The 17,230-nt window shown below is 41.3% G+C and overlaps 1 protein-coding gene across 2 annotated transcripts in view; it reads left to right on the top strand.

The window, feature by feature from the left end:
• Positions 1–17,230, top strand: part of NT5DC1 (5'-nucleotidase domain containing 1) — a 154,709-nt gene that overhangs the window by 91,255 nt on the left and 46,224 nt on the right. For both annotated transcript variants that reach the window (XR_011048488.1, XM_068404259.1), the window contains exon 7: positions 12,125–12,299. Coding sequence is in view for 1 of the 2 variants with exons in the window: in XM_068404259.1 (XP_068260360.1) it covers positions 12,125–12,299 (175 nt within the window). In the remaining variant the exon portion in view is untranslated. The remainder of the gene's footprint in view (positions 1–12,124; positions 12,300–17,230) is intronic.

The following is a 17,230-nucleotide window of genomic DNA, read 5'->3' as shown; positions in this document are numbered from 1 at the left end:
GCGGAGTTCCCGAGCAGCGGAGTTCCTGGGCAGCGGGGTCCCCGGGAAAGGGAATTCCCCGGTGGCGGGGTCCCGTGCTCACTAGGTGGCACCACCCGCACGTTGTACCGGAGAAATACCGCCTGAAAGAATAAGTTTCCAGTCAGGGAAGGTGCGCTCTCTCTTTCCAGTACCGTATGGCCAAACTATTTATATGGCAAACAAATATGCATACATGGAGGTTTTGTTTCCTTCAACTGTGCTGGCTTTTTAGAGGTAAATGAATGCCTTTATACTGCGTCTCACTGTGGTGTCTACATGTAACCTGACTTTCTTCTCGTCATTTAAGCTCTTTGGGTCTTATCCCGATGGGCCTTCTTGGTACATCTTCCTGGTAATATTTCTTTAATACGTGGGGACTGGAAATGACCGGTTTATGAAGCTCTGTAGACCAGAACTGTGAAAAGTACTTACAGAATCATAGAATCGTTTTGGTTGGAAAGGACTTTTAAGATCATCAAGTCCAACCGTTAACCTAGCACTGCCAGGTCCACCACTAAACCATGTCCCTAAGCACCACATCTACATGTCTTTTAAATACCTCTGGGGATGGTGACCCCACCACTTCCCTGGGCAGCCTGTTCCAATAAATACGTGTCATATATGTATATATATACCAATAAATACTTGGTGTATATGTGATTTGAGAGCTGTATTAACAGGGGAGCTAGTGCGTGGTCCCAGGCAAGAAGAGTAAGACTTTCATTATATGTAATTAAATACGACGATAAGCTTAACAGAAGGTGGTACATCACCTACAGTAGAAGTAGTTATTATTGAACACTACTTGTAAGTTAGAAAAATCATAAGATCACAGAAAGCACACACGACTCGTAACTTGAATTTTCTGGATATAGAGGTTAATCATAAAGATGAAAGGTGAATAGCCTGTAACAAATCTCCCTTATTGTCACACTCTTCTGTATTGTCTTTTATATTCTGATATGTTTTTCTGATACAATTTAAAATGCCTCATTTTACACATAGTTCTTCCCCCTACCCCATTCTTGTGGTGCCTGTTGCTTGCAGTTTCCCGTTGTTGTTGAAGTGCGTATGTGGCATCTATACAGGAATGTTAAGTAGCAAGCAAAACTGGAGTCTACATACAGCTCTTGCTCCATCTGTACCCATTTGGAAAGTTTGCAACTGCAGACCCAGAGGCTGGAATTAACACCATTTGGTATTGTCAGCGTGTAGTTCCTTGGGAGACAGAACAAGATTTCTTGTTTTAAGAAAAAATATGGGTTTTCTTTACAATGTGTATACTTATATATAGATAGATAGATATCTACATCTATATATAGATATGTCTTTGTATGTCTGTGTGTGTTAGTATGTGAATATATAAGAGGTATATGATGCTACTGCTTCCAGTAAAAATATTTCTGAGAACTTTCACTTCATTCTTATTTCAACAAGTGCCTCAAAGTAGCTGGTGCATTCAAGGTTTCTTTTGAGAGTTTCAGTTCCTTCCCAGAGTTATTTTAATTTGAGATCTACAGAAAAAGGGATTACCTGTAATATCTTCTTGGTGGAGCAGTACAGCTGAGTAGGACTTTTAGTTTGTTTATCAGCAACCTATAGTTTGGGTGTCATTATAAAATATCTATGGACTGTATTTTATTTCTTCATTATGCATTTCATTTCCACACCAAACATAACAGCATGTTTCATGCAAGCCAATGGACTCAAGTAAGCCTCATCAGACGTATAAATAAAAATGTACTCTAATATTTGACTTCTTCTCAAATTAAGTGCCAGCATTTCTTCTAGACTACAGCAGCATCCTGAACAGATCCCATTTCCCACCTTCTTAGCTGTATTCAGTTGAACAAAACAATTTCCTCCTTCTGTCCTAAATTGTTTTGCAGTTTTTTTATGATGTGTTTACCAGGGGATGTATTTTAAAGGTATGTGAGTTGATCCCAGGTAGAGTTTAACAGGCATTTAACTATGCAAAGTTTGCTGGGAAAAGAAGGTGTTCAGTGCAAATAGTTATAATGTATATAGAAGAATAATCTCAAATACGCTTCTATGGGAAAGAGCAAACTTGTATGACAAATGAATGTATAACGATGGGTAGCTTCAGCAATCTGAGTGTAGGTGAAGATGGAGATTTCCAGAATACTTATGATAATTTCCCACTGATAGGTTGTCTCCCTATAAATATTAACACCATGGCAATATTTATATAACAAATGATCCATGTAAATCTTTAACAGGAGGAAAAAATGTGGATTTTGTTGCTTTGAGTAATCACTGTATCACCTTTCTGTCTTCTGAGTGTAGGTAAGCGTGTTGCATGAATCTTATAAGAAGATATTCTTGACCATGGAACAAAACAGACTTTTCCATCTATAGAATATTCACTTGAGATGTTCACACATTGCAGAAGGGATTATGAAGTTCTGGAGAATCAGACTGATTTAGTTGAGTATGTTTGTCCAACAAATGGTAGTTATCTCTGCATGGGTTTAATGCTCAGCCCATGGGTTGCAAGAGTGTCATCACAAATTAATTGATCTCATACAGTTTGATGAATCTGGTCTGTTACACTGAAACTAGCATGGTAATGTAAAGCAAGGAAGTGAATTATTTTGAGAAAGAAATAATTTCCTGTAAAATGTAGCAACAGATCCTGTCCTACCTCCAAAGTACATCCTTCCTGCTTTGTAGTGTACCGTGGAAACGTTGCTATGTTGATGTAAATATTAACATAAAATCATAAGGAAAAGAAAAAACAAGGAAAGAGAGAAATGCTGTTTCCAAGTTTTGTGTGTACAAAGCTATGGAAGGTCGTTCAAACTACTCACATCTAGACACCTTTCTAACAAATGCCATGTGTTAGCAGTCCTCCTGAAGTAAGGCTGCAAACTTTGCCATGTACCACGTGCTTCTCGTGACTTTTTTTAATTTGTGTTGTTACCCTTTACTAAAGGAAGGGATCTGCAAGCATGGGATGAGACAAGGCAAGGATTGCAGAGTGGGGCTAACTCTGGCAGTGGGAACAGTTGTAGACTGTAGAAGTGGTCTGGGCTGGTCTCAGCAATTTGAGAACGCTAATAAGAACAGATAAGATATAAAATAGCCTGTCTTTCTCTTCCGGTGTCCATGGATCTCAACAAGATGCAAGAATAACTCTACATGCAAAAAAAACATGCAAGCATCTGACTGTGGCATTGCACTCCTAGGAACCTTGACCATTCTGCAGCCAGGACACTGTTGATGCGATGGACTGTTGAGGCAGGACTAGGAAGTAAGGGGGCGAAGATTAGGGGCAGACTGAATAGGGCTGTTCTTTCAGATAGCAAGCAGGGGTGGGTGTCAGGAAATGGTAGTTTTTAAGCTTGTTTGAAAGGCTTTTGGGAAAAAGTCATTAACAAGTTATGTTTTCAAGAAAAGGTACAGCCTCACCTTGAAGCTGACTTTGGTTAGGGCCAGCCCTGAAGCCTGCAGCCTTCAGGTTCTAGGCTGGCCATCATAAGTCTTCAGTCCACTGTGAAACGCAGATAGCAGGGTGCAGGGGTGATGTTCAGCTAAGAGATGGCAGAGCAGCAATAGCCTCTAATTTTGACATTATGACTTCCATTTAAATATAGCTAAAGGTCCTGTGGTGTTCCTGACAGTCTTTGGCACAGGAATCACACCTCAGAAACACGAGAGTGGGAGGGAGCGTGGTGGTTTCTGCCTCGTTATATCAGACCAGAAAAAACAACAGCTGCTCTTGTCTTCCTTAGAAGAATTTCTATTTGTTCAGCCTCCTTGTAGTTTGAGACCTATCTTTAGCTACCAAAGCAATTTAATTTTTGTATTAAGCTTCTTGTAGGCCACAGGAGTAGAAAATGAGTAGAAGAGGAAGTGACCCATGAAATATTTGCAGAGGTGATGTTTTGTGTGTGTTCTGCTGAAGTGTTTCATTCAGTATATTAAATATTTATATAGCCCTGCAGTCACTGTTAATCCAAGCAGTCATGTTTTCCCTAGCCTACCACGGTTCCTTACCTTATAATCACACCCTTGAAATTAACCAAGGTGAACACAGAGTTGTCACCACTGGAAAACAGTTTATTATTTTTGAAAATAAGATCTATTTCTGCCTGACCAGAGCTGGATGATGCTAAAAATATTGGGAAGGCTAATGTTACATGAGCTGTAAATATTTTCTTTAACATATACACAGGTAAAAGAGGCAAATGGAGGATCAGATGATCCTGTATGTCCATTAGTAATATGTCATTTGCTCAAAACTGCAGTGCCACATGCATAGTGTTTACTTTGTGATCATAAAAATCCTTGCTTTTCTGAGAACATAGGAGGAAAAGTTTTCTCTTTAATTTGATTCAACATACTGATACACGTTTGTTATCTATGGGTATGAATTATTAATAGAATACAATTTATTCTTAATACTGGTCTGTTTTTCATTTCTCTTTGTGTTACCTAGCTCCTCTCTTCTGTCTGATTTCTGTCATTTTTTTCCCTTTTCTTTCCCATTCTGTTCCACTTGCACATCCAAGAGCAGTTTGAAAGATACTCTGCTTTGTAGGCAGCCACTCCTATATCTAGTCACACAGGCCAATTATTAGCTTTGACAAGACTTGGACAAGTGTCTCCAAACTCAGTATCCTCTTTTCATGTCTGTTTCTAGTTAACTAAGAGGTGTAAATAGCTAGTATCCTTCCTGCCTGAGCTGGACCAGGATCCTTAACCCTTTGGTCTGTGAAGAGACTGCAGTCTTAGGTAAGGAATTGAGACAATCACAGAGAACATAAAAATACAGAGTATTTTACGTCTGTCACATTTCTTTTTTGCTCTTATGACATTTGCCTCTTCCTAACCTCCTGTCTTCCTGGACTCTCATCCTTTTATTCTGTTTTTAAACATCTTTATCTCCTGGGGGGGAGGAGAGGGATGATTTATCTCTTCCTGCTGCTCCCTGTTCCTGATATCTGCCTGAACCCAGGCCTCCAGAATGTAACCATATTTTGCCCAGCCATCCCTGCTTCGTGCTTCACTCTGCTTTCTTATCTTGCTTTATGTTAACATTTACTTCCCTTTGTCTCTCATTTTGCTTCTGCTGCTCCTACTAGAATACACACTTGAGCTTAAATGAAAGATGACTTGTCTAATGTAATTTTAACCATCACCCTTTTCCTCCTCTACTTGCTTTCAGATGAAATGTAAATTCTTTTGCAAAATCTTCTGTGATGAAGGTGTTTTTCTTGTGTTTCTGTTGAATACTTATGTTAATTGTTGGATATATTTATTTAGATGAGAGCAGAACTCAACAACATGGTCAGAGAAGTGTCTCTCTGTTCATTCTAAAAACCTGAAGTGCTGTAAGACCACAATGGAAAGCAATGTACAATGAATATAGTTGTCTGCATCATCCTTGATAGAAGCACTTTATTTCAGCTCTACTCTGTTTATCAAATTAATAAGCATTATCTACAAGCCTACATTCAGACAAAAATTAGGGAACAGGTATACGTTCTTACTCGCTTCAGAGCTGCAGAGAATCTGGCTATGGGTATTGATAGCTAAGCTATCAAATTGCCTTTGAATTTAAAACAGAGAAAAGTCACATTCCCAAATACTACCTTCATTGTAAGAGATGATTAGTTGTTAAAGCCACTAAATACAAGCTACAAATTGGCAGCTGAAAGTTTATTTTTCTTGGCTGAATTCTAGGGATTTTTTTAGCCTCATACCTCTCTGCTTAGCTAAATCGTATAAATAGTGGATAAATTCTTTTTAATTCAATCAAGTAGGTGCCCCTTAGAAGCAGTGACAACATTGAAAATACACTGGGTTCCTGTGTTTCAGTTCTGGACTGAAACTTTGCCAGAAATATGCCTCTTGAACATTTGCCTTTTTAATAATCCAAATAACAGTTAAGGGATGAAAACTGCAGTGTCCTGGCAGTGCAGATTTACAGACATTTGAGTCCAAAGAAGTCCAGAGCCAGTGGGGTGTAAACTGACCCTGCCAAAGAGAATTGGTGTAATAAAGAGCACAAGAGAAATCCACAATCATTTTTTCCCCAAATAGAGGTATTATATTAGAACATCGAACTGCATACTTCAGTAAAGTAATTTTGCAACTGTAGAAGAGGAGGGCGGTTGGATTAAAGACTGGATTATTGTCTGTGCTGGAGGACTTCTGCCAGTCATGGCAAGCATTGTACAGGCTCTTTCTGAGTTTGGTCTGGGGGTTCTGCATTACCAGCTGTACATAATTCCCATCACACTTGCTATCACAGCTATATTACAAGCAATTAAACTGTAAGGTAAGACGATGCAAAGAACATCTAGATCAAATTACAATGTCAGATGAAACAAGAAAAACCAAACCCCAAACTGGACACTAAGGAAACCTCTGGTAATATACACAGAGGAGATTATATTGCTTTGAAAATACAACAGGATGTAGCTCTGGTAAGAGGCTCTGGCAGGACTTTAATATGTGGCAGTTCTAGACAACTCATTTTAATTGCTTATATTTCTATCCTCTGCTTAAAAAGGAAATATATTTTTCTGAAAGGTTACTTAATGGACTGCAAAGGCAACTATTATTTTTGAGAGTGTATTTGGAAGATCATTATAAATCTCTACAGAGGCTAGTTGCTAATTTGCTATCCCAGGCTGTATTTCAGAGATTTCAGATAAACTCCAAGTTGTTTAGTAACAAGAAGGGAAACTGAAAAACTGAATTTGCTCCATGGCAACATACACGTAATAAATTACAAATTTGTGCGTAAAATGCTTAGATGTTTGCTTTCCTGCTCCACATCATTGGATTAAGTTTTCTCATACAGTCACAGGGTGGGTAAATATGTTGATTGTTATGTTGATTGTCACGGTCTTCTTGTTTCCTTTTTTTTATAAAATGCTTTCTTATATTTTGAGAAAGTGTTCACGCTGCCAAAGAGCCAGAGGTTACTAGTGTAGGCTTCGTCATGCATGAAGATAACTGAAAACAATAGAGACATTTGAAGTGAAAGTTGGGACATTAGTTTTGTTATTGTTGTTTTGCTTTCACTGATTTGTGGGTACACATTAATACACGTCAATGTCCGCATAGCCGTATGTTGTGATATTCATGAAATAGAGAGATAAAAATGTAGAGATTTTATTTTAGGCAGTGTACAGATGGCCAACTGTCAGTTGTAGATCTGGTGATGACCCCAAGTCCCCCATTTTAATACAGTGAATTTGTGGACCAACAATGTTTCTCTAAAGCATGCTTTTAGTTCCATTTTTAAGAGTATTTTGAAATCTGGATGATCCATAAGCATTATCAGGAAGGTACTGCAAGCTCAAGACATTTCTCAAGAATGTTGTTTGTCTGAAGAATTACTTTTTTATTTTTCAAGAACAGAGCTGTATGGCAGTTGCATAAAATCACTCTTATTACCATTAACTCACTTTCCCCTTTCCTCTCTTAGCTCTGGTAAAATTAGTTCTTTTCTGATTTCTCACTGACTCTTTCCTCGATAGAGTTTTCTTGTTAGTTTTATGGCTTTCCTGCTTTAAAAAAACAAAGTGCAGCATTTGGCATAGTGGTAACATATACCCTTGGAAAAAATGCTTCATTTCTCACTGTCAAATCATTACATTTGATTGTGAAGGCTTGACATGATGCTATTTCTCCATCACATGTTAAAACTTCCACAACTCTTCTTGCCAACAAGGTGCCTGTGGCTCTGCTGCCCTCCTCAAAACTGGGGTAATGAGGAAGGTTTTCAGCTTTTATTTTTTTTGGCTTTCAGTAAAATCTTGCAAGCTTTGGTGGTTAAGCTACTTTACAGGTATGAGTATATGTTCGACCAAACTGTCCTCAACAGACGCAATAGTATGTTAGGAATTAAGTTAAACTCTACTTTCCTGGGCCATGTTGGCCTAATTAGAGTCGAGTATGCTTTAATGAGGGTTCTTCTAAGGTACCTCTGCCTGATATGGCAAACAGCCCAGAGGCAAACTTCAGATCCCAGTGTCAAGAACTGATTTATTGCTTGTCCGCAATTAATAGTTGGGCTTCGGGGTCTGGATAGAAAACTAGAATAAGACTCTTTCAGCTCATATGTTGAATCCAGAGTTGTTGACCTTTTCCACTGCAGATGTAACTCAAAGGCCAAATATCATAGTTTTATCATGTAGCAGATACTACACAGAGTATAGACAAAGAAGACAGTGTTGATTATATTTACTCAAAGTCTTTAAATTGGTTGCACATCAAAGAATGGCCAACAGAGGATGGGAAGCATTTGATAAGGAAAGAAAAACAAAAGTGTCCAAAAGTGAAGTTCATATAAAACAGATCTTTTTACCTTAGGGTAAAAAGAGTGATAGATCCCTTTATGTATAAATGAGCTTTGCCATCTTTCTTTTAATCGTTTGAACCTGTGAGAGCTAATGCCAAGCCTGCTTTGTTTGTGTTCCCCTTCATTCTCATGTAATGTGTGTTTTCCAAAACAACAAAGAAGAAAAAATTGTCATAGCATAGCATATGAAATATAATTACTAATGATAATACAGAATCACAGAATGTTAGGGATTGGAAGGGACCTCGAAAGATCATCTAGTCCAATCCCCCTGCCGGAGCAGGATTACCTAGATCATGTCACACAGAAATGCGTCCAGGCGGGTTTTGAATGTCTCCAGAGAAGGAGACTCCACAACCTCTCTGGGCAGCCTGTTCTAGTGTTCAGTTACTCTCACTGTAAAGAAGTTTTTCCTCATATTTATGTGGAACCTCCTGTGTTCCAGCTTGCACTCGTTGCCCCTTGTCCTGTCAATGGATGTCACTGAGAAGAGCCTGGCTCCATCCTCATGACATTCATGACAAGCTGATGAAGGGTCTGGAGAGTATGACCTATGAGGAACGGCTGAGGGAGCTGGGGTTGTTTAGCCTGGAGAAGAGGAGGCTCAGAGGTGACCTTTTTGCAGTCTACAACTACCTGAAGGGAGGTTGTAGTGGAGCGGGAGTTGGCCTCTTCTCCCAGGCAACTAGCGATAGGACAAGAGGACATAGCCTCAGGCTTTGCCGGGGGAGGTTCAGGTTGGACATTAGGAAGAATTTCTTCTCAGAAAGGGTTATTAGACATTGGAATGGGCTGCCCAGGGAGGTGGTGGAGTCACCATCTCTGGATGTGTTTAAGAAAAGACTGGACATGGCACTTAGTGCCATGGTCTTGTTGACATGGTGGTGTCAGTGCAATGGTTGGACTCGATGATCCCAGAGGTCTCTTCCAACCTGATTAATTCTGTGATTCTGTGTGACACTTGCCCTTTATATATTTATAAGCATTAATGAGGTCACCCCTCAGTCTCCTCTTCTCCAAGTTAAAGAGACCCAGCTCCCTCAGCCTCTCCTCATAAGGGAGATGTTCCATTCCCTTAATCATCTTTGTGGTTCTGTGCTGGACTCTCTCTAGCAGTTCCCTCTCCTTGAACTGAGGGGCCCAGCACTGGACACAATATTCCAGATGCGGCCTCACCAGGGCAGAGTAGAGGGGGAGGAGAACCTCTCTAAACCTACTAACCACACCCCTTCTAATACACCCCAGGATCACAGAATCACAGATGGGCGTTATATTTGCTAATTTCCAGTCAGCTGGAACTTCTCCAGTTAACCAGGACTGTCGGTAGATAATCGAGAGTGGTTTGGCAAGTTCATCTGCCAGTTCCTTCATTACTCTGGGGTGAATCCCATCCGGGCCCATAGCCTTGTGGGTGTCCAGCTGGCACAGCAGGTCACTAACCGTCTCCTCCTGGATTACGGGAGGTTCACACAGCCCCCCGTCCCTAACTTCAGGCTCTGGGGGCCGAGTCTCCTGAAGACAACCGGTCCTGACATTAAAGACCGAGGCAAAGAAGGCATTGAGCACCTCTGCCTTTTCCTCATCCCCTGACACTACACTACCCTCCTCATTCAGCAATTGGTGGAGGCTCTCCTTGACCCTCCTTTTGCTGTTAATGTATTTGTAGAAACACTTTTTGTTATCTTTTACCGTAGCAGCCAAATCAAGCTCTAATTGAGCTTTGGCCCTTCTAATCTTCTCCCTACATGACCTGGCAACATCCCTATAGACCTCCCAAGTTACCCAACCCTTCTTCCAGAGCAAATAGGCTCTCTTTTTTTCCTTAAGTTCTAGCCTAAGTTCTCTGTTTAACCAGGTTGGTCTTTTTCCCTGGTGACTTGTCTTCCTACACACCGGGACAGCCTGTTCCTAAATATTTAGCAATTCCTTTTTAAAGCACGATGCCATTGACCGTCTTGGCCACAAGAGCACATTGCTGGCTCATGGTCATCCTGCTGTCCACCAGGACCCCCAGGTCCCTTTTCCCTACGCTGCTCTCCAACAGGTCTGTCCCCAACTTGTACTAGTACATACTGAGAAAAATAATGCAGCTTCTGCTCCTAAAAATATTCACACCCCAGGAAAGAGTGAGGGAAAACACTACAGGAAACCTTCTTTTGTAAATCTGCTTTGTTTAATAAAAAAAAATGATTGGTCTTGGCTAGCTCTCAAGGCTAGCTCTCAAGGGAAATGTCATGGCGTCCCATAATGCTGGCTGCAGGAACAGGCTCATATGCCCCAGGTACAGGCTTTTACACAGCCTGACCTAAATACTATGAAGAACTGCAATAGTGACCTGATAATGAATTGGGAGATTTTGTTTGAGAGACTTTCCTCAGATATAGTAGTCCCCTCTGTAACTTTTGGGAAGAAATCTGTCAAGTCACAGTACAGAATAAGACATTTTTGCCTCCTGTCTAGTTGCAGTGATAACAGCCAATTCGAAACTTGTTTTGGGAGACTTTTTTTCCTGCTGTTTGTAGATGTTTGAATGTGTAATTTATGAAATAGTGTTATATTTAACACCCAGCATCTTTCAGTCTTTCTTTGATACTACTGTTTCAAACATACATGTTCTCTTTTATTAAATAACTGAAGTTCAAGTGGTTTAAATCTTATTTTTTCAAACTAGAGAATAGCATTACTCACATACCAGAAGGCTAAGTAATGTCTGGGATTTATTAAATCATTCAGCAAAGTTGACCACAGACAGTTGCCTATAGAACAAATGCTGGAAGAAAAATAATCTTCTATGATGATGTTCATTATACTATAACACACACAGACTGAGAGCCAAATACTTGGTACCATTTCTGTCTCTACAATTATTATATTTGTTTTTAGACCTTCAACTAGCTTGACATTTTTGGTTATAGAGGGTTTGAGCACAGAGGAAATATGTAGTCTTAGGTCATAAGAATGATAAAAAAAGGTAAGTTTAATGTTAATGTGACATCTTGGTAAATCAGCTGTGGGTTATAACAAGGTAAATATTTATTAGTGACTGGGTAACTTTTACTGCCAACTTAGTGTTATTGCACGTTTTTTAAAATCTTACATTCCAAGTGTATTTGCAAAATTCTGTTGCTGTTATATTCGTCAAAAAAAAGAGCATTATTTGAGCTGGAATTGGAACTGGGTTTTTTTTGCATCTGTTCCTAGTATTCCACAAACCCCTGAGTCTTTGCCAGTTTGTTTTATCAACATTTCATAGATAAAGTGCTAGTTGTGAAAAATGCAAAGGTATTAAAATGGATGTTATTGATCAGACAAGGCTAACCTGAAGTTTCAGAAGTAACAGAACAGATGTTTTTGGGAATTTAAGGTCATCACCATTTTCTAAACATTAAACTCATTTTAAAATCACAAATTGAGTATCCAAAAATTGAGCAAAGGCAACAGGAAGTAATTATTTGCTGTGTAAGATTATAATCTGTAATTTATGTATTATTTATTCTTATGAGCAAAAGAACATCAAGCAAAATAACTATGAAAATTCCATAATAAAAGAGAAAAGTCATGCAAACTTATTTCTGCTACAATGTGTCCTCTTGGTTTGATTGTTTTTTTTGGTTTATATTGAGTTACAACCCAGGGAAAATTTTAAACTTTGCTTCGCCTTTTTAAAATTGTATTGTTTGCACATAAAAGGATATTTGTTGTGTGGATTAAGTGGTTTGTGAGCAGGATTGGATAATATGTAATTATGTTTTAATTTTTCAGAAGACTGTGGGACATATTTCCCAGAAGTGAAAAAACATCCAGACAAATATTTACAAAGATGTCCCGAGTCTGTAAAAAAGTGGCTGAAACAACTGAAGAGTGCTGGGAAGATTCTGCTATTAATTACTAGTTCTCACAGTGACTATTGCAGGCTCCTGTGTGAACATATTATTGGGTAAGTGCAACGTCCATTTCATATTATGTCTGCCAGACAGCAACTGGAGATAAGTGTTAAAGAAAATTGGCAGAGTCCGGGTCTCTAGGTTTGCTGGTTTTATTAAACAACTCAGAGTTGGACCACCACCGCAGTGAATGGTACCTGACTCAAATTCACAGAATCACAGAATCACAGAATCACAGAATGTTAGGGATTGGAAGGGACCTCGAAAGATCATCTAGTCCAAGCCCCCTGCCGGAGCAGGATTCCCTAGATCATATCACACAGGAACGCGTCCAGGTGGGTTTTGAATGTCTCCAGAGAAGGAGACTCCACAACCTCTCTGGGCAGCCTGTTCCAGTGTTCAGTCACCCTCACCGTAAAGAAGTTTTTCCTCATATTTATGTGGAACCTCCTGTGTTCCAGCTTGCACCCATTGCCCCTTGTTCTGTCAAGGGATGTCACTGAGAAGAGCGTGGCTCCATCCTCATGACACTTGCCCTTTACATATTTATAAACATTAATGAGGTCACCCCTCAGTCTCCTCTTCTCTAAGCTAAAGAGACCCAGCTCCCTCAGCCTCTCCTCATAAGGGAGATGTTCCACTCCCTTAATCATCTTCGTGGCTCTGTGCTGGACTCTCTCTAGCAGTTCCCTGTCCTTCTTGAACTGAGGGGCCCAGAACTGGACACAATATTCCAGATGCGGCCTCACCAGGGCAGAGTAGAGGGGGAGGAGAACCTCTCTTGACCTACTAACCACACCCCTTCTAATACACGCCAGGATGCCATTGGCCTTCTTGGCCACAAGGGCACACTGCTGGCTCATGGTCATCCTGCTGTCCACTAGGACCCCCAGGTCCCTTTCCCCTACGCTGCTCTCCCACAGGTCTGCCCCCAACTTGTACTGGTACATGGGGTTGTTCTTGCCCAGATGCAGGACTCTACACTTGCCCTGGTTATATTTCATTAAATTACTCCCCGCCCAACTCTCCAGCCTGTCCAGGTCTCTCTGAATGGCTGCACAGCCTTCCGGTGTGTCAGCCACTCCACCCAGTTTTGTGTCATCAGCGAACTTGCTGACAGTGCACTCTATTCCCTCATCCAAGTCATTAATGAATATATTGAATAGTACTGGTCCCAGTACCGACCCTTGAGGGACTCCGCTAGACACAGACCTCCAACTGGACTCTGTCCCATTGACCACCACTCTCTGGCTTCTTTCCTTCAGCCAGTTCACAATCCACCTCACTACCCGATCATCCAGGCCACACTTCCTCAGTTTAGCTGCAAGGATGCTGTGGGAGACCGTGTCAAACGCTTTACTGAAATCGAGATAGACCACATCCACAGCTTTACCATCATCTATCCACCAGGTTACGTCCTCATAAAAGGCTATCAAGTTGGTGGAGCATGACTTCCCCTTGGTGAAGCCATGCTGAGTGCCCCTAATGATCCCCCTATCCTTGATGTGCCTAGAGACAGCACCAAGGACAAGTTGTTCCATCACCTTTCCGGGGATGGAGGTGAGGCTGACCGGTCTATAGTTCCCCGGGTCCTCCTTCTTGCCCTTTTTGAAGACTGGAGTGACATTCGCTTTCCTCCAGTCCTCAGGCATCTCTCCCGTTGCCCATGACTTAGTAAAGATGATGGAGAGTGGCCTAGCAATGACTTCCGCCAGCTCCCTCAGCACCCGCGGGTGCATCCCATCAGGGCCCATGGATTTATGGACGTCCAGATTGCTTAATTGGTCCCTGACCCAGCCCTCATCCACCAAGACAGATTCCTCCTCTATCCTGACTTCTTCTGGGGCCACAGGGGTCCGGGGCTCCTCAGGACAGCCTCCAGCAGTATAGACAGAGGCAAAGAAGGCATTCAGTAACTCCGCCTTCTTTTTATCCTCTGTCTCCAGGGCCCCCACCTCATTCATCAGTGGGCCTACATTGCCTCTAGTGTTGGCTTTACCTGCAATGTATTTGAAGAAGCCCTTTCTGTTGTCCTTGACCTCTCTTGCAAGGTTTAATTCCAAGGAGGCCTTAGCTTTCCTAGTTGCCTCCCTACATCCTCTGACAACAGACTTATATTCCTCCCAAGTGGCCAGCCCCTCCTTCCATGATCTGTACACCCTCTTCTTCCACTTGAGTTTGCCCAGCAGTTCCCTGTTTAACCATGCAGGTCTCCTGCTACCCTTCCTTGACTTCCTACCTGTTGGGATGCTCTGATTTTGAGCTCGGAAGAAGCAGTCCTTGAATGCTAACCAACTATCTTGAGCCCCCTTACCTTCTAGTACCCTGTCCCATGGGATTTCCCCTAGCAATTGCTTGAAAAGGCCAAAGTTGGCCCTCCTGAAGTCCAGGGTTGTGATTCTGCTAGCTATTCTGGTACTGCCACATGAGATCCTGAACTCTACCATCTCATGGTCACTACAACCAAGGCTGCCCTCAACCTTCACCGCTTCAACCAGACCCTCCTTGTTAGTAAGGATAAGATCCAGCAGCGCTCCTCTCCTAGTTGGCTCATCCACCATTTGCATCAGAAAGTTATCATCAATGCACTGGAGGAACCTCCTGGACTGAGGATGGCTGGCTGAGTAGGCCTCCCAGCAAATATCAGGGTAGTTGAAATCCCCCACAACAACCAGGCCCTGTAATTGCGAGACTGCTCTCAGCTGCCTGTAGAAGGCCTCATCACCCTCCTCATCCTGATCCAGTGGCCTGTAATAGACACCCACAACAGTATCACCCTTGCCTGCCTGCCCCTTAATTCGCACCCACAAACTCTCAACTCGCTCCTGATCCGCCCCTGGACAGAACTCAGTACATTCTAGCTGCCCACTCACATAAAGAGCAACTCCACCACCTCTCCTTAGCGGCCTGTCTTTCCTGAACAGGACATAGCCATCCATGACCACATTCCAGTCATGCGAGGTGTCCCACCAAGTCTCTGTAATTGCCACTAAATCATAGCCCCCCGACCGAACACGGATTTCCAACTCCTCCTGTTTATTCCCCATGCTGCGCGCATTGGTGTACAGGCGCATTGGTGTCACTATCGGTTTATGTAGAAACTAATAATCAATTACATCATAAACATTTCATAAGCTTCTGTTAATAATCCACTAACTATTTCAATTCCTCTTTCTTCCTTCATCAAGAGTCCACAAAAGTCCATTCTTTTCCATTGGTTAGCTGATCTTTATGTTCTGGTTCTGCTCCAACTCCGATCGACACCCCGTCCTCGATATTCTTGCTGTGATCGGCATCCCGTCCTGATCCAGGTTGACCAGAGTCCAGTTCCCACCGCCAGTGTCTCCTAAACATTCAACCTTAAAAACAACTAAAGTTATATTTAAAACCTTATCTATACTAATTTTTATTTCTAAGTGTCCTATATTTCTTTTAAGGTAAAGAAAAGGTTAACCATACATGCCCTTTACTAAAATCATCAGAAGGTAATACTTCTAGACCTGCTCCTGCTTAGCTACTTATTAAGCTTTGATGATTTGTTCAGTCATAGGTCAGGATTACACAAGGAGCTTTGAGAACAATATGCATGGATTGTGAAAGCCCACCTGTGTTTATTCAGATAGACTTATATTAATTATTCTATTCTTCATTCTATTTCACCCTTATTGATCCTTGTCTCCCTAACTCATAAGAACTTTTACATTAATTATGTGAAAATTTCTATAACAATAAGCCTGAGCTACAGGGAAGTTAATTTGAGTTTCTTTATGTGTTGTGAATTTTTTGGATCTGAGGTTTCTGGTGGGCCTCCAGTAGAGTGTTACAGGGTACTCGAGGCAAAGTAGTCCATCTATGAGCCTGTGAGCTGTATCTGACCCGCAGCACACTTATATCCTGCATCTTTTCTGTTCATCATGATGGGATTGAAGATGACAGGGAATATCTTTCAGGCCAACATACAACATATCATCTGAATCCCAATTTTGCCATAAGTTTTTGCTAGACTGTCTTATTCAAGCCACTTCCTTTCTGTGCTTCTCCAGTAGTGAGTGCAAGTAGTAGTAATATTTCATTTCCTTGCAGTAAATCTGCATGGAAAAGCTTACAAATACTTCTTCCCAATGTGGTTTCCAAGAGGTGGTTGAGCATGAGAAATGTGCATTTACAGATCACAGCAGAAAAAAAACAGGTAGTTCTTTGCACTTGGCAATTGGTTGAGATCGCAATTGCTGATCACAACAGCTATTTTTAGCTGTAATATTAAGAACATGACTGGTCAAGTCAAATTCAGTAAAATTCAGCGAAATTCAGCAGAACCATCACTTCCACCCCTAGAAACGAATTAATCAGTGATGCAAATAGCGAGATGGGTGACATGGTGAGACTATTCAATAAATGAATCAAAGAAACAAAGTAGTGCAATGTGAGCCAACCTTGGCTATCTGGATATGCAAGGGAACAGCAGAGTGAATACAGCAACACTGTAAGAAAACCACAGGTAAGGTGCAAAACAGAGCTACCTTCCAAAACCAGTCCTGCCAGTATCACTTCTCTTTTGTACTCTCAGGGCTAAATGCTAAATTGAGCATGAGCTGTGCTGGTTCTCACTGCCTTGCATGAACATTATACTTGCTCATTTGAGGGGAAATTATACATCCTCACAAAAAGCAATTCTCCTTATGAGTAAGATGCCTGTGAATTAACTCTTGTATAGATCTGTCTAGTTGTTTTCTGAAAGAAAATTTGGTATAAAACTAAATTCTTGGCCATGTATAACGATTTTGTCTTTCTTTTGCTTGGTGAATAATGTTTCAGCTGTTTAAGGCAGCTGTAGAGATCCTGCTGGAAGACGGTAAGCAAGGTAGCAGAGAGGGTCAGTTGCCTTTCAAAAGACAGAAAAAGAGATGTTTTGCTAGAAGGATACTGGATCACTCTGTCTTTCTACATAAGTGTAGGATGTTCTACACTGTTTATTATGATCATA

Source organism: Nyctibius grandis, chromosome 1 (genome assembly GCF_013368605.1).
Source record: "Nyctibius grandis isolate bNycGra1 chromosome 1, bNycGra1.pri, whole genome shotgun sequence".
Classification (NCBI taxonomy): domain Eukaryota; kingdom Metazoa; phylum Chordata; class Aves; order Nyctibiiformes; family Nyctibiidae; genus Nyctibius; species Nyctibius grandis.
The sequence above is the reverse complement of the archived record's forward strand: the minus strand, read 5'-3'. Positions and strand labels throughout refer to the sequence as shown.